General features: G+C 44.0%; 1 protein-coding gene across 3 annotated transcripts in view; it reads right to left on the reverse strand.

The window, feature by feature from the left end:
- DCC (DCC netrin 1 receptor) overlaps nt 1–24593 on the reverse strand; it is a gene marked incomplete at its 5' end in the record, with an annotated part of 926289 nt that overhangs the window by 462876 nt on the left and 438820 nt on the right. For all 3 annotated transcript variants that reach the window (XM_083402635.1, XM_083402634.1, XM_083402636.1), the window contains one exon: nt 14275–14559. In XM_083402635.1, coding sequence (XP_083258761.1) covers nt 14275–14559 — 285 coding nt within the window. The remainder of the gene's footprint in view (nt 1–14274; nt 14560–24593) is intronic.

Genomic DNA, 24593 nt, shown 5'->3' on the forward strand with positions numbered 1-24593 from the left:
CTGTGGGTTAAACCACAGAGCCTAGGACTTGCTGATCAGAAGGTCGGCGGTTCAAATCCCCGCGATTAGGTGAGCTCCCATTGCTCAGTCCCTGCTCCTGCAAACCTAGCAATTCGAAAGCATGTCAAAGTGCAAGTAGATAAATAGGTACCACTCCGGCGGGAAGGTAAACAGTGTTTCCGTGCGCTGCTCTGGTTTGCCAGAAGGGGCTTAGTCATGCTGGCCACATGACCCGGAAGCTGTACACCAGCTCCCTCGGCCAATAAAGCGAGATGAGCGCCTCCACCCCAGAGTCATCTGCGACTGGACCTAAAGGTCAGGGGTCCCTTTACCTTTACCTTTAACTCTGTGGTTCTATCCCCCATTTTCTTCGAATTTTCAAAAGTAGGCAAGCAATCATTCTAGACCCAGCAGTCACTACCATATTTTCTGTGAAGAAGTAGTTCAAAACAGAAGCATCTCAACCCCACATGTATATCAGATCCCCCCTCCTGATTAACATAATGTGCTCTGTCATTATCATTAAAACTTTCCTGTTCCCTACATTGCCGATTGCCTAAATGAATGTACTTGCTATGCAAAAAACAAAATGAAACACTGAGAAAGGGGACAGAGAAGTAAAGCATCAACCCACAATTCTTTAATTAAATCAAGCATAGGCTTTACATCAGTATAATACAACACTAGAAAGATTTGGAAGGTTTTTTAATGTGCAATCAAATTGAAGTGTAATAACAGGAGCCCTTTTTGTGTTCGTTGAAAGGAGGAATTGTCTACTATTGTGTGAGAGGGCTGGGATATTTTATGGAATTTGGCTGTAACTACTCCAGATAAATGGATGATGCTTCACAAGGGAGACTGATTTGTCACTGCTCGCTTTGAGTCACACTGCACAGAACCATGAAAGTTGAAGGAGTCATTCAGAACAACAATTTATTTTGCTAGAGAATTGCACAACCTTCTTTGTCGCCCCGAATTACTTCCTGTTGGAGTGCATCAGGCAGTTTTGTTTAGCTGAAGGCAAACTACCATGCCACAATTGCAATTTCCACTGAAACATAATCAACAAATACAATGCATTAGGCTGGTGCAAATTTGATTCCATTGTTTTGCAAAGCAGCACTTCATCCTAGCAACCTAGCGAGGTTCCATTAATATGACACTGATGAGACAGAATGCCTCATACTCCCCATTCCTAAATGTCATTCAAACGGAAAACCCACCATCTCCTGAATACTCCTGTATAAAGCCCAAAGCTCTCTAGTGCAGATCACTATGTGCAACAGGTTACAATTGGAACTTAGTAACTTGCTCCTCAGTGCCTTTGTGGTTTGCTCAGTTTCTACAAAGATGTGAAACCCCAGTGCCACCCTCCCAATTTGCAGATAGCTGCTGGTGGTTTAAGAAGCCACAGGGTGAACAGGGTGACTCTACCTGATCACTATTTCCGTACAGAACAGAGGGGATGGGTAGGATTGTGACATATTAATTACAGTGGGCTGGAGGCAGCACACTAGCAAGGATAAAAGTGCCTTTGGGAAAGGATTCAACTCTGTCGCGCAATCATCCTGATTCTTTGCTCCTAGACCAATAAAACAGAAAAGTCCCTGCCATCAATTCCAGACCCTCGAAGTGTTTCCATTTTCCAGGGACAGCCCTAGATTTACAGAAGCCATCCCGGTTTCTGATTTGATCCCGAAATGTTCTGCTTTTCCATAGGATGTCTCTATCTTCATTGGATAAATGTCGGAGGGTATGGAATAGGACATCCCCAGGGCTTTTTTCCCCCAGTCAGAATTTGATGGAACTCAGTTCCGGTACCTCTCAGGTGGGCACCATTACCATTACAGTGGCACCTCAGGTTAAGTACTTAATTTGTTCCAGAGGTCCGTACTTAACCTGAAACTGTTCTTAACCTGAAGCACCACTTTAGCTAATGGGGCCTCCTGCTGCTGCCGCGCCACGAGAGTACGATTTCTGTTCTCATCCTGAAGCAAAGTTCTTAACCTGAGGTACTATTTCTGGTTTAGTGGAGTCTGTAACCTGAAGCCTATGTAATCTGAAGCGTCTGTAACCCGAGGTACCACTGTACAAGAGAAAAAGGGAAGCGTTCATGGTGAGTTCTGGCACCTCTTTTTAGAATAATAACACTGGACATCCCTATATTCACTGGGGAAATGTTGGAAGGTATGGAATAGGACATCCTTGGGGCTCTTTTTCAGCTGGAACTCACCAAAACTCAGTTCCAGCACCTCTCAGGCGGGCACCATTGCCATTATAAGAGAACAAGGAGGGCATTCATGGTGAGTTCTGGCACCTCTTTTTCTAGAATAATAGCACTGGACACCCCTATTTTCACTGGAGAAATGTTGGATGGTAAAGGTAAAGGTACCCCTGCCCGTACGGGCCAGTCTTGACAGACTCTAGGGTTGTGCGCTCATCTCACTCTAGAGGCCGGGAGCCAGCGCTGTCCGGAGACACTTCCGGGTCACGTGGCCAGCGTGACATCGCTGCTCTGGCGAGCCAGAGCCGCACACGGAACGCCATTTACCTTCCCGCCAGTAAGCGGTCCCTATTTATCTACTTGCACCCGGGAGTGCTTTCGAACTGCTAGGTTGGCAGGCGCTGGGACCGAACGATGGGAGCGCACCCCACCGCGGGGATTCGAACCGCCGACCTTTCAATCGGCAAGCCCTAGGCTCTGAGGCTTTTACCCACAGCGCCACCCGCGTCCCGTTGGATGGTTTGCACTTCAAAATCTACAACTGGCAAAAAGCACTAGCAAGGCAGGAGGGGTGGAGGCAGGCAGGCTGAGGCAAGACCAGTGATGTTATTTCAAAAGGCACAACACAGAGATGAGTGAGTTCCCTCCTGCTTCTCTTGGGTTGGCTGGAGAATATGACAAGCTCTTTATTTCTTTAAAGTATCTTCGCCCTATTGACAAAAAGCCCTATCTATTGACAAAAAGTCTCCAAGGATGATTTATATTTGTTAATTTGTAAAAAGAAAGATGGAAAATGGGAAAAAGATGAAGTTTGTGTGCATCTTTAAAAACCAAAAGGCAAAACAGGACTTTTCTTTTCTGTCTTGTCAGAATGGAAATGTCAAATTGAATGCCTGGCCATTGGGCCTTGGGGGCTGTGTTGCTAATCCAACTAGGGAAGGAAACCTACTGTAAACCACGATAGAGAAATCCGTCATTAAAGCGATACTCATCTCTCAATTTATATAATGCATTAAGGTGTATAACCACAGTGCGAGCAACCTGTCTGGAGGTCTGACTCCCTCCCCACCCTGCTCTCATGATGGAAATTCAAGCCAGGCTCCACAAAGCCAACTAAATGATGTGATAAGGAACAGGATAAAGCAATAAGCAGGTAAAAGGATAATCAAATTCATACTGTGATCTCACTCAGAGAGTGTTTTCAAAAATGCATTATCAAATTTATGGCTGTTTTAACCAGAGGCAAGACAAAAATATTAGATTAACATTTTTATTTATTTATTTATTTTGCATTAATCCAATCAAGCATGTTGGATTCATACTCCATGAACTCTGAAATTAATGCTCACTGGAGCAAAGTCAGGCTCCTTTTTTATTATTATTAACTGCTTGTTATTATTTTTTCCCTTGTTTGTGAAGAAAAGGATACGCTCTGCTCTCTGTAGCATGCAGGCTGGCCTTCCTGGCTCCAAGACAGGTTAATATGTGGTAATACCTCTTTCAATATAAACACATTTCACCATACTGGATCCGAGCACTGATCTACCTGATCCCATGGTGTCCAACCAGGTGTCAGTGAGAAGCCATGAAGCAGGGATGGGAAACCTCAAACTGGAAACCTGCCTCTTCAGGCCTCTTTATGTGGCCAGTGGAACTTTCTCCAAATCACAGCCTACAACTTGGCCACATCTTGTATCACTAAACTGTTTTACCTTGCATTTTATTTCGTATATACTATACTGTGAGTAGCTTTGAAAAGGTGCTCACCTTTGCCTGTAAACCACAGGGCTCCTTTGTTTCTGGACCTGTCATGCTGACAAGTTCTTGCCATAGGCTTGCAACTTATAAAAGAGGCAGAGCACGTGGGAGGGGAAAGGGTGGGGGGCAGAAATCATCATTTTTAACTGTTATGCTATTTTAATGAGCTTGTTTATTATACATTTTAATTATGGATGTTTTAATGAAATTGTTCTACTACGTGCTTTAATTATGGGTAGTTACATTTTTATAATTCAGTTTTGCTTGCTATTCTGCTGTTGGCTTTTGCGTGTCTGTGAACTGCCTTGGTATTTCTTCTCAAAATGAGGTGGTATTATTATTATTATTATTATTATTATTATTAAATAGTGGAGTCTCTGCTTTGCACACGGGACGCGGGTGGCACTGTGGGTTAAACTGCAGAGCCTAGGGCTTGCCGATCAGAAGGTCGGTGGTTCAAATCCCCATGATGGGGTGAGCTCCCGTTGCTCAGTCCCTGCTCCTGCCAACCTAGCAGTTCGAAAGCACGAAGTGCAAGTAGATAAATAGGTACCACTCCGGCAGGAAGGTAAACGGCATTTCTGTGCGCTGCTCTGTTTTGCCAGAAGTGGCTTAGTCATGCTGGCCATATGACCCGGAAGCTGTACGCCGGCTCCCTCGGCCAGTAAAGAGAAATGAGTGACGCAACCCCAGAGTCGGTCATGACTGGACCTAATGGTTAGGGGTCCCTTTACCTTTACCTGCTTTGCACACAAGTTCAATTCTTGGCATCTCCACATAGGACTGGGAATGTGCCCTGGCTGAATCTCTGAACAGTAGCTGCCAATCAGTGTAGACAATACTGAGTAAGATTGAACAATGATCTGAACAGCTTCCTATATCTCTATGAATCTGAGAACACCTCAATCTGCTGGAAGGCAGAACTTGCACATAACATATGTTGTATGTTGTTTTCATTTGCTTGCTTGATTCCATATGTTCCTTGCCCTTGGACCACACGGTGAAGGCCGGGTCATTAGCATTCATAATACATGAATTGAAAAAGTAACAAGCCTAGGAAGGAAGGAAAAGAGAAGCTTTTGCTGCTTATCACTCAAGTGCATTGGTGGTTTTAAGTATTTTAAGTCTCTTACACAGGCAGAGAATGCATAGCAAGATCTTCACATTATCCCATGTTCTGTGTGTGTGTGTGTGTGTGTGTGTGTGTGTGTGTTTCTCCCCCATACACTGCAGAGCGGGCTTGCAGTGAATAAGCAGGACTCATTCCATCAACTCCACTGAAAGGCCCAGGCCCAGAAAGATGCTTCTCCTTCAGCTGTCATTTGTCAGCAGGCTGAAGCCACAGAAGCGATGGAAAGGAGAGGGTCATCCAAACAGCACTGCTGAAAGGCGAACTCCCCTGAGTTCCTTCTGTCTTTGAACGGTTTCCATTCCAGCTGACTTTAAAACTACTATTGGTAATCAATTTCCCCCTTCCTTTCTCACCGTCCTCCCATTTTATGTAATGTCTTTCAGTTTGTAAACACATAGTGTTTTAATTTATTTACATTCATTCATTCATTCATTCATTCATTCATTCATAGAATCATAGAATCATAGAGTTGGAATAGACCACAAGGGCCATCGAGTCCAACCCCCTGCCAAGCAGGAAACACCATCAGAGCACTCCTGACATATGGTTGTCAAGCCTCTGCTTAAAGACCTCCAAAGAAGGAGACTCCACCACACTCCTTGGCAGCAAATTCCACTGTCGAACAGCTCTTACTGTCAGGAAGTTCTTCCTAATGTTTAGGTGGAATCTTCTTTCTTGTAGTTTGGATCCATTGCTCCATGTCCGCTTCTCTGGAGCAGCAGAAAACAACCTTTCTCCCTCCTCCATATGACATCATTTTATATATTTGAACATGGCTATCATATCACCCCTTAATCTCCTCTTCTCCAGGCTAAACATGCCCTAGATGCTATACTCCTATTGATGCAGCCCAGAATTGCATTGGCTTTTTTAGCTGCCGCGTCACACTGTTGGCTCATGTCAAGTTTGTGGTCAACCAAGACTCCTAGATCCTTTTCACATGTACTTCATTTGTCTATTTATTTATTTCCAATGTTTATACACCACCCAATGACAAGTGCCCTTTGGGTGGCTCACAAGTAAATACTAAAAATTATAATCTCACCCAGAAAGGAAATTATAATCTCACCCAGAATCGGACCAGCAACAGAAAATGACGTCCATAAAATACATGTATAAAAAGCAGGGGAGAGAGAGACTGAAAATGCATGCGCCTGGCACCTAAACAGGTCATCAAGTGGGCACTAGGAAGACCACTCTGGGGTACCAATACTGAAAAGGTCCTCTCTCTAGAAACCCATCTCATTTCATTTCAATTTGTCACCACTCTGTCCTGCATCCATTTGTGAAACAACTGGCAGAGGGAAAGTTCACAGCCACAAAACAATTTATATGTTTTGTTATCAAATTGTATGTGAGCTCACTGAACAGCAGGGTAAAAATGATCTAGATCAGAAGTGGTCCTCTAAATGTTGCTAAATACAGCTCCCATCAGGCCCAGCCAGCATGGCCAACTGACATGGTTGATGGCAGCTGTAGTTCAGTAACATCTGGAAAACCAAAGGTTCTCCATACCTGCTCTAGAAGATACCATTGACAGTGCTTTGGGATTTTATGGAAAAAGTAGTGATTGGCTGAGCTGTCCTGATGTCACAGGCAAGGTGCTGGGCAAGCAGTGTCATGGCCCTAGCCATGAATGATACCCAAGGCTTAAAACCATAGAAACCACCTGAAAAAAGTCAAGCAGGTTTGTTGATACTTAACCCAAGGTGATAGCCATGAACCTGACTCTGAGTCATCACACCCATGGACTTATTTGAACTCAAGCCTGGTTTATGTGAACCACAGAACCACATCCTTAAGAATGATTAAGAGGGCACACTCCTGTCTCATAGTGTATCAGAATCAGAATCCTGTCCCATGGTGCATCAAGAATCCACCAAGAGACAATAAGTGTTTGTTTCCAAGGCTGGGCAGCATCCCTGCAGTGCCTCAGGTGGTAGAGGGGTACCCTAAGAGGGGTACACAAGAAGCTGCCTTATACTGATCATTGGTCCACCTAGCTCAGCACTGTCTACAGCAGTGGTCTCAAACTTGGGTCTCCAGCTGTTGCTGGACTAAACTCCCATCATTCCTGAACACTGGTCCTGCTAGCTAGGGATGTTGTAGTCCAACAATAGCTGGAGACCCAAGTTTGAGAAACACTGGTCTACACTGACTGGCAGCAGCTCCCCATGGTTTCAGGCAGAGTCTCTCCCACCACACCTGGGGATGCTGGTGGAGATTCATGGCAGCTGTTTAACTCCTGAGCTGTGCACTCTGTAAGACCTCAGCTAAGCCATGTCTCTGGCAGAGGTGCTCAGATCTAAGGCAGGGGAAGGGAAAACAGGAGGCTGACAGAAAGTGTTGAGGGGAGGCAATAGGAAGGGCCTCATTAAACACACAAACACACACACACACACACACACACACACACACACGGCAAGGAGTCCTGGACAAAAGATGAAATCCTGAGAAGCAAAGATAAATCGGAAGTGAGAGTGGGGCAGTTAGGAAGTATGTGTGGCCAGGGATTTCAGATATGAAGAGGGCAGACTTTTTTGAAATAGCCAGAAAAACACCCAGCAACAGGCTCCTTGTTCTTTTTGATTGCTTTCCAAGCCTGCGCATTGCAAAGTGAATCAAAGCAAACAATAAAGTCCTACATTTGTCAGGTAACCTTTTGGGCGATACCTCCGCCAATCATCGCATCAAAGCACACAGAGTTCAGTCTGCTGTGGAACCTCTGAATATCATCTCCTTCTTCAAATAGATTCAGCTCCAAATTACATGACACCCTTAAGCCTCTTGCTGTGACTCAGGCCGGTGCTTCGCATATCTTAAGCAAAGAACAGCAATCCTATCAATCTCAGATTGATCACACAGGTGCAAATTTCTTTAATCGGCAGTGGACAAAACCCTCACCTGGCCACAGGCCAACGTGCTCTGTGTAGATAGAGTGAAAGTCAGCTCTTTCCCGACAGCTATTCATTCTGGCTCTTATAACTCTATTATTCTTGTGAGTTCATGGAGCAATTTCATCCCAAAGTGACTCACTGCCAAAGGATGTGTGGTCATGTCTGTGTTTCTTTTCGTTCACCTATCTTGTCATTCACAGTGAATAATGCTTATATTGGAACAAAGTTCTAGGGATGGTTGTGGAATCCTATTTAGAACTGACAGCAAAAAAGGGGAGGGGGACCTAAAGTTATGGTGAACTTGGGAGTTGTTTCTCAGGGAGATTCATCAAGTGAAATGGCTAGTTCACATGGGCTATGGGTTGATTTCAAATAAGTCATATTCAGAGTGGACCTTCTGAGATTGATGGGTGTGACCAACTTGACTCCCTAGATTCCATTGGGTATGACTGAGTTGAATGCAGCCTTAAGAAAGGAGGGTTGGAAGGACTATGTACCCAAGCTCATTGCTTAAGAACATAAGAAGAGACTGTGTGATCAGGCCAATAGCTCACTTGCTCCAGCATCCTGTTTTCACAGTGGCCGACCAGATGCCTGTGGGAAGTCTGCAAGCTGGAAAGGAACGTAGCAGTGCTCTGCTCACCTTCAACTGGTATTCAGAAGTATGAAGCCTCTGACAGTGGAGGTAGAACATAGTTATCATAGCTAGTAGCCACTGATAACCCTATCCTCCCTGGATTTGTATGAGCATCACTTAAAGCCATCCAAGTGTGGGGCTTCCTCAAATATTAAGCAATATCAAACTGGACCTTTTCTATTCACAGATGGAGAAACTGGGGCAGGGTCTTATATTTCATATTCTCCAGGGAAAGGCTGAATTTTTCCTACTGTTCAGGAGGAGCTTGATGATGAAAAAGCAGCAGCAGCAGCCACCACTGAGAATTCTTTTCAGAGAAGTGTCAGCTCAGTCCCACAGAAAACTTCAGGATGTTTATGCTTCAGATAGATAGACAGAAAGCTAAGAAGACAAGAGCTGGTCCTACACTCAAGTAAGACCCTGGTAGAGACACATGCCCAACTGGCATGTTCCCTCCCTCCTAGTTGATCATTCAGGAGCTTCATTAGCTTTCTTCAGCCCGAATATCACAGCAACTAATGCCAACAGACATCGGCACACATAGGGATCTGCAGAGTCTTCGCAGTTGCGTAACAGACCTCAACAACTCAGCATTTTGGCTAATCTACTTTATTTACATATAAACACACACGGAGCACTGCAACATGGCTCCCTCTCTCTCTAGCATCAGACAGCAAAGAGAAAAAGAACAAAGGACAATATAGTGGTACCTCAGGTTAAGTACTTAATTCGTTCTGGAGGTCCGTTCTTAACCTGAAACTGTTCTTAACCTGAAGCACCACTTTAGCTAATGGGGCCTCCCACTGCTGCGCCGCCGGAGCCCGATTTCTGTTCTCATCCCGAAGCAAAGTTCTTAACCTGAAGCATTATTAACCTGAAGCAAAGTTCTTAACCTGAAGCATTATTTCTGGGTTAGTGGAGTCTGTAACCTGAAGCGTATGTAACCTGAAGCGTATATAACCCGAGGTACCACTGTATATATATATATATATATATATATATATATATAGCCAGGCAGCACCCGCGGGTCTCAAACCGCTGGAAGCGATTATAATAATAATAATAATTAGGGGATCTAAGCAATGCTTTGGTCAATGGAACTGCTGGGCTGAGCTGGCTCATCCAAATATTGTTTTATAAAGGGAAGTTAGTTCGGTCTAATTAAAAAGTTGCCCAAATAAGCATCTCAGTTTCATAAAATCCCATTAAAGCAATTTATTAATCAAGTGAACCAATTCCATACATTTCAAGATGACTTTCAGATATAGTTTGTTATTAGAACATTCAAAATCACCTACCATGGGATTAATGCATCTATTGAGTGAATGGCAAACATATCCACGGGTCCCGTCCCAGCCTTTGTCTTCTTTGCAATGTAAGAAGGTATGCAATCAGTTGTGATTAGGTATCAGAAGCAAAATAGGACAGACTTCGTGTCACACCAGCTGACACTGCTTGCCATTGGCTCAGTAAAGAGACTGGCAGTCTCCATGGTCTGGCTTGAAAAACATGGCAGCCAAGAAGTGCTAAAGGGCCATGGTAACTGCCTAAGAACCCCCATACAAAATACTATTAATATCAATGTTCATTGTAATGGAGATTTTCTTGATGGATTGGTTATGCTGCCCATAGAGCAGAAAGCCTAAAAATGAGCTGTTAGTAGACAGTAGAAAAATGCTTGTTGCAGTATGTGTGTTAGTGGGAGTCAAGTTCTAAGTCAATTAGTTAGTGAGGAAAGAGCTTGCTCATTCCTGAGATGTACCTGGCTGAATCTGGTGACTTCCTCATTAGTATTACTGGGCAGATTAGGTACATATCTTTCTGTTTAAGGGGCTCAGATTACAGCATGGGACACAAGTCATTGGTCATTATCAGTAGATGTGGGTCCTTGTGGAGCTGCAGAATTATCGGAACATTTTGAGAAGAGCTCATCTGAGAAGAAGACTTGGGACTCAAGAGTCATGGCAGGACTCTCTGCAAATTGACTTAGAACTTGGATGTGGACTTTGTTCAGCAAGGACTTTGAAGTGCAGAAACCTCTCTGGAACAAGACAGGAGAAAAGCCTTTGTGTACCCTGTATGTAGTGTGTAAATATAGAGTGTGTGTTTTGTGTGTGCCAAGTAAAACAACTCCGCTTTAATGGACTGTTTTGTGTTGGTGAGCTTAACCACTTTCTTGAACCTCCCATGACACACACAAACACAGAGTAAGATTTATAGGGTGATTATAAACACACGCACCAACAGGCCTGTTGGGTGTGTGTAATGTCTTTCTATAAGGTATTTAAAAAATAGACTTTCGGTATGGAGGGTCGCTATAACTGAGGCATGTCTCGGAGAACTTATTCAGCCTAATGATGATGCCTTTGTGCTTAAATGCTAAAGCAGTTCTCCTGAGTGGGAATGAAGTCTTCCAGTGCTGACTGGGACCCGGGGTGCTTTATGTGGTGTTTAAGGAGCTGTGAAGTTTTAATTTCTGCTCGTCTAATGTAGCTGTTGCTTAACAACCATCAAGCTCTTTATATGCAAAGCCTGTTGTTGTCTTGTTCTGGTTTTATTTTGTTTTGTTGGGGGTGTTTTTTGTAGATGGAATGGCAATTTTATTTTATTGTTCTTAATGCTGCTTTGTATCCATCTCATCCCTTCTCCCTCCCCCATCCCCATTAACACCTTTATGCATAGAAGTGAATCATCTAAAAAGCCAATTGACTCCAGAATGTTAAACAAGAAATAGACTAACAAGGTTTTCTTCATTTTTAATCCATTGATTGCCTTGGAATTGTCTCTGAATTGTAATTCTTTCCATTAGGAGTGAAGAGACAAAAGAGAAAAGACGCGAGGAAAACAAAAAGTGGAAAAGGCTCATTGTCATCTTCCGCTAATGATCACGCAATATCGTTAGTAATAAATGGGGGGAAATAGTTACACAAAAGAGCTGCACGGTCCTCAATTATTTGTTTGCTTTCTTTAAAAAAATACCTGTATGAAAAGCTTTTAAAAATTGAGGTAATTGGAAATAATGCATCAGTGACAGGTTGAACCTCTAGCCCATGGAGCAAATTAGGTCCTTCAAGCCTTCCCATTTGGTCCATGAGGCCATCTGTGGGGACTTTAAAGGGGTTCCCTGTAACTGTCAATCAGCTGACCAGCAGTTAGATGGAGCCTCTTTGAAGGCATCCTCCCAGTGCCAATCAGTTGATTGGCAACCTTCTTTGAATTTTGACAGGTGTCATTTTCTGGTGTCATTATGACACCAGTGATTGACAGGAGGGTAGTCACACCTATATGTCACATTTGGGTGATGGGGGAGACTGGGATTTGGCCAGTTGGCCATATCAAGTTCCCTAGGCCTCTCTTAGTTTCTGTTTTCTTCCTATGCCTGAAAATATTCCTCTAGTGCTGAAAGCATGTTGGCCCACCACTGTTATTTCTCCTCAAGTCTTGGAAGTGTCAATTCAGATTGCCTGGTCCAAATGACATTTCTCAGCCCTGAAGAAGTGAGGGGCATTTCAAATGAAGTTAGCTAGTGCATTGAAAACCATTGCTCTTTGGGGAAACCCGTCAGAAAACAAAGCAGAAGTCTGAAACTGTCAAACTTTACTTCTCTCATATAAAAGCATCCTATATTTCAGAGTTTATTTAGCAAGGACAGGGATGGATGAATCTGTCACTTTCAGTTTCTTTCAGATTCTTATTTTTCCCAGTCAGTACCAAGTCGATTTGAATTCCATTTCAGTATCAACTCACAAAGTTTACTTTTCTTTTTAAAAAAAGACTATTCAAAACTTTTGCATTTTGTGTACATTTCTCTGAATGTCTGCAGTTTTAGACACACCTTTGCCCAATATTAACCTTTTTTGCAGGCGAATCCCCCATAATAGGATGTAGTTTTGTCCATTGTTTTCACTAATACATGCACTTTGGTGCACACATTGTGGATGGAAAACTGCATCAAAGAGCTCTGAGAAGTGTGAATTCCCAAGGGTAGCTGTGCTTCCATTTCATTTATAGGTTCAGGAAGCATAAAACATGTACCAGTGTTGCTATGCCAGATTTGGAGATAAGAACCCTGTTACAGCTAACTATTTCTGTGGCATATTTGCTTCACAAAGACTCTCCTCCCTGGAAGGGAGGGGAGTGGTTGTGGGCGGGAGCCCGAGCACCGCTCCTTGCAGGGGGCAGCCGCCCCCTGCTTTCCCAGTTTACCTGGCTGGCGCCCTGCCCACTGGCTGGCACCCAATCGGGAGCCGGCAGGGGGCGTGCCCAGGTAACTTCAAATTACCGCGCCAGCCCTCTCCCCATCCTCATTCTTCTTCGCTCCCCCGAGAGTCACCCACCCTCCACTCCCTTCAGCTTAGGGTCTTGACCTTGCTATGGACCTTAGGTTGGTCGCCCTGGTTAGGCGGGGGGCCTGGTAGGAGTTTTTCCACATGGCATTAGGCCATCTGGTTTTTTCGCCTGCCTCGTAGCAATCATCACAACTTTCATGGTATTGGTGGGTAGGTTAGGCATTGGATTATTGTGTTGTGGTGTGTTGGAAGGCTAGGTGTGGCCATCGCCTACGCCTTCAATTTTGGGTATTCCGTTAAAGGAATCCGGCGGTCGTGTATTCTGTCCGATGCCTGCTTGGCGGGAGGCCACGGCACGACCCTCGGTGGCATCAGGGGAGAGCCTTTAGTTGTATTAGCATCAACAGGCTCCGCCTACTGGTGATTCAACCCCTGTGGTGGACATCCAATGCCTAAGCCAATACCTTTTCACTGCTGTAACCAATAAAGTTGTGGCCTTTTCATGCCCATAAACCATATATCATGCGTCCTGGTGTATTTATTCCTTCTTAGCAGGGGTCGGGTCCTCGAACCACAAGGTAAGCTTGCCCCAGGCATCTCTCAAAGCTATTCTACAAGCAACCAGACCATTAATCCCCTTTTAAGCAGGAGGTACTGAAGCAAAGTGAATGGCAGTGCCAAGGTTACCCAAAACTCCAGGCAGAAGTGGGGTTTAAATCCAATACCATACTGCAACATTCCCTCATTTGGACCACATTGACTCTCCCCAATAATATATCGTATAGTGAGTAACAATATTTTCTTATCTGCATCAAACAGATCTGCATTTTTTGTTTTTGATTGTTTTTACACCAGGACTTCAAAATTATATTTATTTGTAGTAGGTCAGCACAAAGCCCGCTACCCCACCTTGACCACATAGTGCTTCAGAAATGAAGACGGAAATGGAATAGTTCCAGGGTCCCATGAGAAGCTGAGAAATAGATTCAAAGGCTGCAGTTGAGAACACCATATATTGGTTGGTTGGTTCTTCTTGAAGCAAGACATTTCCCCTCCCCCCAGTGCTCTGGGAAGGTATTCATGGGATTTGCTTTTGCAAAGGTCACATTTACATGTTGCATGCTCTGCCCTTGTGAAGAGACCACAGTGGCAGAAAACAGGCACATAAGCTCGTAATACTTACAATTTAAATTGCAAAAAAAGGTCAATTTTCACGGGTTCACTTCTAAAGATATTCACATATTGGTGGGTAAATTTGCATTGCAAACCAGATGTAATCAGACTTCAATGCCATAACTTTAATGAGTGATTTTACATATATTTTTAAAGCTTCTTACCTGACAAAACTCTGACTTCTGCCTCGTTTCCAGTTCTTGAACTGGCAGGGTTTTTTGCAAGGCATCTATAGATCCCACCATCCCCTGCTTGAATTCTGCTAATTTGTAAAGATCCAGAAGGCAGAACTGCCACACGGGTATCACCAGGATTCAAAACCAGATCTTCTTGGTTCCTTTGCCAGTGGATGGTTGGCATAGGTTCCCCCACGACTTCGCATTTTAACAAAACAGTGTCTCCTGTAAATGCTGTGACGGAGTCTGTCTGGGATAGAAACCTCAACGGACCTGTGGAAACAGAAACAAAACACCAGTTGAAAAAAAGATCTAAAATTCAGAGGTGTCTTTCCCTCTTGTTTCCTGCTGGTTTGGTTTCACTTAATTGCTCTTCAAGTCTAAATTAGGTTAACCTATTTACTTTGTACCATATTTTTTTGAATGAAACTATGGCTCAGAAGTAGTTTATGAACAATATCCATCAAGATGCAAGGCAGCTGTGAAAAAGGTGAATTCCATATTAGGGATCATTTTTAAAATGCAATGAAAATAAGACCACCAAGTAATTATTGTAGAAGTGGGGTAGGAAAGCTGGGAGGAAAAAAAATCAAATTTGACAAGCAATGTGCCCCTTTGGTTTCAGATAGCACATGGGTAGACGAGTCTAAAAAGCCTGAGACACAATTTTTTCACAGCCCACTAGCGTCTATGGTGGCTCATTTACCCAAAGTAATGCATTTAGTGTTAGCTCTGGAAGTATATACTTTGATTCTGACCAAACCAAGCTTCCTAGACTACAATATACACCAGGAAGCTAACTTTGGTCAGTATAAACTCAAGCACGCCCAACTCTATAGAGACTGTGATCTACTCCCAGTATAATAAAACTGGCAATGATCTACCCATTGTCATTGCCCATAGTTGTTGAGCTTTTTTCAGGAGGATTGCATAAAATCAATCTCCCGACACTCCAATGCCCTCCATTCTTCCACCACTCTGAAGCAGGCTCAGTGATTACAAACTTTCACAATGCATAGCACGATCGCTCAGTGTGGTGTAGTGGTTCAGAGCGGTAGTCTCGTAATCTGGGGAACCGGGTTCGCGTCTCTGCTCCTCCACATGCAGCTGCTGGGTGACCTTGGGCCAGTCACACTTCTTTGAAGTCTCTCAGCCTCACTCACCTCACAGAGTGTTTGTTGTGGGGGAGGAAAGGAAAGGAGAATGTTAGCCACTTTGAGACTCCTTAAAAAGGAGTGAAAGGCGGGATATCAAATCCAAACTCTTCTTCTTCTTCTTCATGAGAAAGCAGGCAATACTTTTTTTACTCACACGATCAACCTGGAGCACACCAACGGTCGACCTGTCGATTGCAGTCAACCGGTTGGACATTGCTGGTATAGAGTATACACTTCCAGAGTTACCATCTTGGCTAAATTGCATGAAGTCTCTTTAATGGTCATTATAAGATGGCACTGGACACCCCTGTACCTTTCAAGAGTTAATTGCACTTTCTCGTCTTCATGCTGGAGAGGACATAAGCTTAATGGAATGCTTCTCCACATGTGGTGGGAGTGTACATTGCTTAAAGATTTCTAGACCCATTTCCCCCCGCTACCATTCACCATTACAAGGCAACATCTTGTACCCGAACCCATGCTAGCCTTGATGTCGATGAAAAAAATCTATCAATCCAATGGTCAAGCATAAAGAGTTGAACTTCTTTCTAATGACAGCAATGAGGCAAACCATTTTTTCCAACTAGAAAAAGCACCACCTTCCACCACAGAAACCTGGATCCAATATGTGTGGAAGGTAGCATTTAAGGAGCGCTTAATTCATAATAATAGGGTGACAAGAGGGGTAACAAAGAAAGATGGGTTTGACTCTGTATGGTCTCGATTTATATCATTTATTAAAAATAGTACAGTAATCTCCCTTCTGTCACATCAGCCACTATGGAGAATTGTCTTAATGCTTAAGATTGAAGTATACCCTGTGGATGTGAGCTGAATGTGTAATGTAAGATTTTCCATGTTTGTTTTGATGCCAGACAAGACTTGATATCGGCACATGTATTATTTGTCTTGGAAGACAACACTTTGTCAATCAAAAGTGTGTTTTCGAAACCATAGGATATATAATAAAACAAACACAAAAGCTATCTCGCCAAGAGATTCTTTATATTGAAGATTGGAGTGGAGAGCCAATGTGGTGTAAAGTGTTGGGAAAGGACCCAGGAGAAAAGGATTCCAATCTCCACTCAGTCATGAAGCTCACTGGGTGACCTTGGGCCAGTCACAATCCCTCAGCATAACGTAGCTCAAAAGGGATAATTATGTATGCCACCTTGCCTCCTGGAGGAATGCAATACTAAATAAATATAAGTCAGGAAATGGGGCATTCTGGCAAACCTTAACACAAGTGTCTTTTCTATTTTACTGAACTACAATATTCGAATTCAGGTATATGGATAGCAATCAGCTTCCATATTCAGAGCCGGTATACCTCTGCGTAATGAGGCAAGGAACAGGAGACGACTGTTGCCCTTCTACCCTGCTTATGGTCTTCTCAAAAGCATCTGATAAGCTATTATTGGAAAACAGGGTGCTATAAAACTAGATGGGCCTGTGCTTCATTGTAGGTGGCCACCTCGTGTGTGCTCTTTGTGTCCTTCTGGAGCGATGTGCAGAAGAGGAAGCTCATGCAACCCTCCACAGAGTCCTCACATCTGAAGCTTGTGCCAATCCCTGTAGAAGAAACATGTATAGTGGTACCTCGGGTTAAGAACTTAATTCGTTCTGGAGGTCCATTCTTAACCTGAAATTGTTCTTAACCTGAGGTACCACTTTAGCTAATGGGGCCTCCTGCTTCCGTCATGCAATTTCTGTTCTCATCCTGAAGCAAAGTTCTTATCCCGAGGTATTATTTCTGGGTTAGCAGAGTCTGTAACCTGAAGCGTCTGTAACCTGAAGCATCTGTAACCCAAGGTACCACTGTACGTCTCCCTTCAGGTGTTACTGGAGGGGGTCTCAAGCTTAGGAAAAGAACACATGCTTTGCATGCAGAAAGTTCAATTCCTGACATCTTCAGGAAAGACTAGAAATATGCCCCACCAAAAACCCTGCAGAGCCACTGCCAGGGACTGAGAACCTTTGGCCGCCAGATGTTGTTAGATTACAACTCCCATCTTCTCCAGAAAGCATGGTTAATGGTCAGGGATGATGGGTACTATAGTCCAGCAACATCTGGAGTGCCACACATTCCCTGGTGTAGACAGTGCTGAATTAAACTAACCAATTCTCTGACTTGGCTAAAGGCAGCTTCCTATGTACCGCCATGCTCTGGAATCGCAAAATCCAGAAATTTGACTTGCTCATGTTTCATCCGAGCCTCATCCTCCAACTCCGCCTCCCCTCCTTTTTGACTTTTTTTTCTGCAGCATTTGCTCTGTTAATTGATGCAACTGTCAAGACAAAGTCTTCCACAGCTCAACTTCACATTGTGTCTTTGTCCCTTCAGGGAAGATTGTCTCCTAACCAGGGTCTCGGAGAATAGTACACCTGCTTTTAAATTCTAATCGGGAAATGGCACGCAAGCCTGATTTGCCCTACGGCTTGGTTGGCAGCCTATCAAGATCCCCATCTTCCCCCTACAGAAGGCCTAATTATTAAGTAATTAAAGTTCATTTAATAAAAAAGGCTTATCATTTGGGGGACAGACCTTGGGGTCTGGAGCATGTGTGTGACTGTTAAATATTCAGCAATTTAGTAACAGTCGGTGCAATCCCCCAAGGAGCAGTGGTTTAAAATGCTTTGTTTGTTTCAAATTAAAGTCTGCAAGGTTATTTAACAGAAAGGAAGGACCTGTTTCCCCGCCCATCGCCTCCCTCCTTCCATTTTCAATTTGTACTACAGCTGAAGGGCAGAGGACCAAAGTAATGGAAAGGAGCCATTTGCTTCAGTTTGGTTTAGATAATACCAAAGGGAACGAACAACAGCAAAGTTGCAAAGTCAAATCTTCCACAAGTCCTTCTTGAGCTTTGCCTGAGTTTTCTTTCTTTCTTACTTTCTCTCTCCCCCATATTAGGCTGGAACTACTGCCAACCTAGCAGTTCGAAAGCATGTCAAAGTGCAAGTAGATAAATAGGTACCACTCTGGTGGGAAGGTAAACGGCGTTTCTGTGCGCTGCTCTGGTTCGCCAGAAGCGGCTTAGTCATGCTGGCCACATGACCCGGAAGCTGTACGCCGGCTCCCTCGGCCAGTAAAGCGAGATGAGCGCCGCAGCCCCCAGAGTTGGCCACGACTGGACCTAATGCTCAGGGGTCCCTTTACCTTTACATGTGGGGGTTGGGGGTACTGCACTGAGGACATGGGGCACAGGGACAAACTTTGGGAAGAGGACTCAGGAGATGGGGAATGCAATGGGGATTCAAGAAGGCAGCAATTTTCATTCTGGCCTGCATTCATCAGAATCAGCACCATTTCCATTCTGCTGCACTTCAGTTTCCACCAAACACCATGCTATTCATCTCACTGTCCAATACTGAACCATAACTTGGGTAACTGATCTTCTTGGCGATCATTCGTAGCCGAGTAAGATTGTCTTCCATAAACACGGTTTTAACAATGTGTCCGTAAGTGACTGTGGAGGCCAATTCTGGATCCACACATCCTTCCACAGTAGGGACATTGGTTTTCTGATGGGAGCTGATCACGGTGTGGATTTGCCAAGCATGCCTTCCTCTTAGCATGTTTCTCCCTTGTGTCCTGAGTTTGAGGGTCTTCAACGCCCATGACACCTTTGGTAAAGGCTGTTCTTCAATTGGAGCGCTCGCAGGCAAGTGTTTCCCAATTGCTGGTGTTTAAATTACATCTTTTTAGATTTGCCTTGAGACAGTCTTTAAACCTCTTTTGTTGACCACCAGCATTACGCTTTCCATTTTTAAGTTTGGAATAGAGTAGTTGCTTTGGAAGACAATAATCAAGCATCCGCACAACATGACCAGTCCAACAAAGTTGATGTTGAAGAATCATTGCTTCAACGCTGGTGATCTTTGCTTCTTCCAGTACACTGGTATTAGTTTGCCTGTCTTCCCAAGTGATGTGTAAAAAAATTTGGAGACACCGTTGATAGACTCTTTCAAGGAATTGGAGATGGTGTTTATAAGTGGTCCATGTTTCACAAGCAAACAGTAAGGTTGGTAGTACAATAATGTACCCAACTGTATAAGCAACTTCCATTCATTTTGATGTAAAGGAAATGTCAAAACAATGTACAAAGAAGGTAATTGATTCCTTATCATTTGTGGACTTTAAAACAATGACGTGAACAAAAACTGATCACATTCACATGGCTTATTTTTATTCTGGACCACAAACACTGCAACAATTTCCATTTCACTGGCCATGACAGTGCAGGCAATGAGACCTGAAGCACACCCCAGGCCAGAAGCTGTGAATAGTCCAAGATTCCAACTCCTTACGAGATGAGGACACTGTAGACCCAAGAGAACTGGCTTCCAAATATCAAATGAAGCAGTCACTGAGCTGGCTATATTACTAGAGAATTGTATCTAACTCAGTCAGAGGTGGGGGTGGGCAGGCTGGATCTAGCTGGTGAGCCAGATCCTTACTTTCCCCACCCCCACCCCCACAAACAGTCAATGATCCCACTAACAATCAATGAGTCACACAATGGGAAGCTGCCTTATAATCTGACAAACTAATGATCCACCTAGCCCAGGATTCCTCACTGGCAGCAGCTCTCCAAGATTTCAGATGTGAGTCTCTTTCAGCTATCTGGATATTAAACCTGGGACCTTTTGCATGCAAAGCTGATGTTCTACCACAGAGCTACATGCATTCCCCTAAGCACTCTGCAGCTTCCATTGCACTTGCAAATTTATTTCGTTGGTGCAGGGTGTTGTTGTTGTTGCTTTAGGAGCAGGGTTTTTACCTGGGGGCAAAATTTGAGTTTACAAAATGAAAAAGAATGGTACACGTCATTTTCTTTACAGTAAACCTTTATCCAGCTCTCTGCAGCCTCCCTGGCTGCCAGGACTCCTGATATGAAAAAGCTCCACGGAAAGGATTTATCCAATGGATAAATCCACAGGTTTCCCCTGTGCTTTGTCCGAAGTGCAGGCACTTTGGAAGCCTGTGGAGTGCAGACCCCTGGACAGCTGAAAGGACACTCACAACATTCCAGGTCAACAGGACCAGCATCTTTCGCATGAGAATTTCACTCAAATTCCCTCTTCGCTTTGAGAATTTTCAAATGCAATTGCTTTTCACATTAAGTGATGGGAAAGGAAACAAGGTATTTTTTTCAGCATAGATCTAGTTCTCAAGTTCTTATTGTGTAGAGCAGCCATTAGATGTCCCTTTTCTTCATATGAATGAAGGGTGTTTCTGCTCCTATTCATTTTCAGACCTGACATTCTTTTTTCATCATCCACTAGGTTTTTCTTACCCAAACCTGGTGTATTCTTACCAAGATTATACATAGTGTTTTCTTACCGATATTATACATGGTTTGTCTCACAACTGAGTCTAATTCTTAGTTAAATAGCTCACTTTTTGCTGCTTCCAGTCCTGAAATTTCAAAGAATTATTTCTCATTGTATCTAGTCTAAAGCCTATCATTCTTGTGCACCATTAAACAAATTGATGCGTCCCATTGAGATTGGTGCAGAAGATTAGTCGTTCTGCTGCAGGGAAAGTACCTTACATTTGGTGTTGTATCCTGTTTAGTGTTGCTAATAAATGCGAACATTGTGTGAATTGGCACTTCTGATTCCTGGTGGGATACAATACAGAAGCAACAGAAAAAGAACCTGAGAAAAAGAAACCCAAGAATAATGGGGGGGGGTGAGTAGTTAAATAAATATAATGTGCAGACAGGCTAAATTTTTAAGAACAATGGTCTGAATGGCTCTGTTTCTGTGTCTGCAAATCCCATCTTTTGAAAAACTATAAGTGAAAAATCTCAGTGGAAGTAATAATATTGATGCAGAGTTTCCAGTAAATCTGTGCAATTCAGATTTCTGATTTAGAAGAACCCACTGGGAGAAAATTGGTGTTAATCATATGCATCTAAGAAATGCTTTTTATAATGGAAAGCTAAGGAAGCTACTTCACATCGGGGGGGGGGGAGTGATAACCAGAGTCTTATTTTTATCAGGTTTGTTAGTACAATTCATCTGATGTTTGAGTTGTTCAACAAAAGGCAATGAAATATACTTTAGTCACATGCCATTTACAACACTGGGAAAATTACTGTCATTTCAAGAGAAGTAAAAAAGGTGACACCAGAAAGCATAGAGGATGAGAATCTCAAAACAAATCTCCCTAAAAAGCAAATCATTTGTATAGTTTGATAGTGCAACAAAAAGCCACCAAGTGTATTTTGCCTAAAGCAAGCTGATTATGGAGATCCCTGTTCAGCTCAGATATCTGCAGAAATGTTAAGATGAAGACCACAGAATTTTAATCAGATTTGCAACATTTCTTGGCAGGAAGGTTTATGAAATACCTTTCTGAATGTATAACAGTGCCCCCAGCTCCCAACTCCTTTAGACAGTCCAGAAGGATGTCATGATCAATGGTGTCAAAGGCCGCTGAGAGATCCAGCAGGACCAGGAAATTTCACCTTGGTCCTTGGCCTGCTGGAGATCTTCGACTAGCATGTTTTGACTCAAGGCAGTCCCTTGATGAAGCCTGAATCCCGACTGGAAAGGATCCAAGTGGCCAGCATCCTCCAGGCACGCCTGGAGTTGTTCAGCAACCACCCGCTCAATCACCTTGCCCAAGAATGGAAGATTTGAGACTGGTCAATAGTTGGCCATATTGGCAGGGTCCAGAGATGCTTGTTTTTTAAGAAGTGGTGGGTGGGAAGATGGCAATCCCCACCAACAGCCAGAACAGCAGCAAGAGGAGGAATCTCAGGGTGGGGAAGATGGCAGTCCCCAACAACAGCCACAGCAGTAGCAGTCGCCTCTGGTTGGGGAAGATGGCAATTCCCATCGAGAGGCTGTAGGTTTAGCTTCAGCAAGTTGGTGGTCTCATGAGCCTTCAGGCCATGCCCTGGGGCATTTGATGGCAGCTGGGAAACTTCATAAAGAGGAAGGGAGTCGGGGAAGTTGCTCATCTGGAGGATCATTGCTGTTAGCTGCTGGGCTGAAGCAATGGCCCAAAGGATTGGGTGTGGGGACCTGAGCCAGTGAGAGACAAGAATGGTTCCTATGGTGACACAGAGAGGATGCCCCAGCTTAAGTACAGGAGCAGGAAGCTGTTTTGTGGAGCTATCACAGTGGCAGAGACAAACTGTCAACAGAGTTTTGAAAGACATCACTGGGGGTGTTAATTATCTCTGGAGCTGTCAGTACCAGCAGAACTGAGTGCCAATATTCCCTGTTAATAAGAGTCCTGGGAGGTATAAGAGGCAGCCCACAATGCCTCTTTCCAAGGGCGTGATTGGAACTTGCCAAGGGGATGACTTTTACTCAACAATGGGGGAGTCCTCATGAAAATTCGACAGCATTTTAGTGAAAATATATTATAACAAACACATTTTTTTCTATGTACAGTGGTGCCTCGCAAGACGAAATTAATTTGTTCCGCGAGTTTTTTCGTTGTGCGAGTTTTTTTGTCTTGCGAAACACCACTGCATTTAAACACTAACAACGGCGGGGAGGGGCGGGGAGAAGCAGGACAGCTGCCGCAGCCGGTACCTCAGACTCACCCGTGCATTGTGGCCACCGCGCGACGTGGCTGCTGGAGGGCGGCGGGGCTCAGGAGCGCGACTCCAGGGAGAGAGAGGCACTGGCGGCAACGGCTCTCTGAGGGGAGCGCACGAGGGGGGTGGGCAGCGGCGTAACCGTCAGCCGGAAGGTCGGAAGGAGCCGGAGGAGCCGTCAGCTGGAAGGTGGGAGGGAGCCGGAGGAGCGGGGAAGCGAGCGTGCATGCGTGCGTGCAGTGACCATTGCCATGACGCGAGAGGCAGGGCCGTTTCGTCTAGCGAAGCAAGCCCTTAGGAAAATCCGTCTTGCGAACCACCTCAGAAAACGAAAAACCCTTTCGTCTAGCGAGTTTTTCATCTTCCGAGGCATTCGTCTTGCGGGGTACCACTGTATTTTTGTCATATATGCACATTTTTGGAAACCATCTTTCCCTAATAGAAAGCACTTTTGGGTGTTATTTTCACAAGCATCAAGCATTTTTATACACATTTTAGTATATGGATTTTTGTGCATGTTCCTTGGCTGGATAACTACATTTTAAAAAGTCAGAGAAGTGTGCATTTTGAAAGATGGCTGTGTTTCGATCTGCATATTATTTTGGAAAGAGTGAATCAGGTTGGTTCACCTTTAAATGGAAGGTGAATTTAATTTCTCTCTAGCTCTCTCAGATTTCTGTGAAGGCCCTTAGCCCTAATAAACACACCCGGTGAACAAATGATACGTGAAAACAAAATAAGGCATCAAGGAGCAAGAGTGAGATGTAATTTGAATGCATTTCTTTAACAAATGCTTTTCCAGCTATTTCTGTGATGTGCACTAATTACTGAAGAAAGTCTCACTTTCATGCAATGTCACTGTCAATGCTGTGCATATGACAAAATCTATATCAGTTCACAAAATTTGCAGATCTCAGATGAGAGTGTGTGTCACAATTTGATCCAATTCACACGCACACACACACACACATATACATATTTGTGAAACTTATCAACTGCCAAAAAATTAATAAGTGTCTAACTGTACTAGGGTTGCCATATTTTGAAGAGCAAAAAAGAGGACACTATAACGGCATTCAAAGCAAATACAGTACATGCAATTTGTCTCAAATTTTATCCTGGAAAGAGAATGTGCCCTGGAAAAAGAGGACACATGGCAACCCTTAGTAAGCTCCACTTTCTGCTTGAGGTCATGGGCCAAATGCCCTCCTGCCCTTCCTGCTTCTTATTGTTTCTCCCCTATCCCTAGTTGCAGCAATTTAGCAACAGAGAAACTACCTTATACTGAGTGAGAACATTATGCTGTCTGGCAGTGGCTCTGCAGGATTTTGCACAGGGACCTTTCCCAGCCCTAGCTGAAGATGCCAAGGATTGAATATGGGACCTTCTGTCAGTGGAGAACTTTGGGCTCTCAGATCTTAGCGGTGACCTGTGTGATGCTAAAGTTCAGTGTGCACCCCTCCCCTGCCTCTCTTGTTCCATTCCACAGCATTTTTTGGGTGCCCCATGTAGGTCAGTGACCACACCGGCTGCGGCACCCTAAATCCACCTTTCGCTTCTGTCTACGATGCACAACCAGAGATACAGC

This window comes from Podarcis tiliguerta (genome assembly GCF_965153285.1).
Source record: "Podarcis tiliguerta genome assembly, chromosome: 11".
Lineage (NCBI taxonomy): Eukaryota > Metazoa > Chordata > Lepidosauria > Squamata > Lacertidae > Podarcis > Podarcis tiliguerta.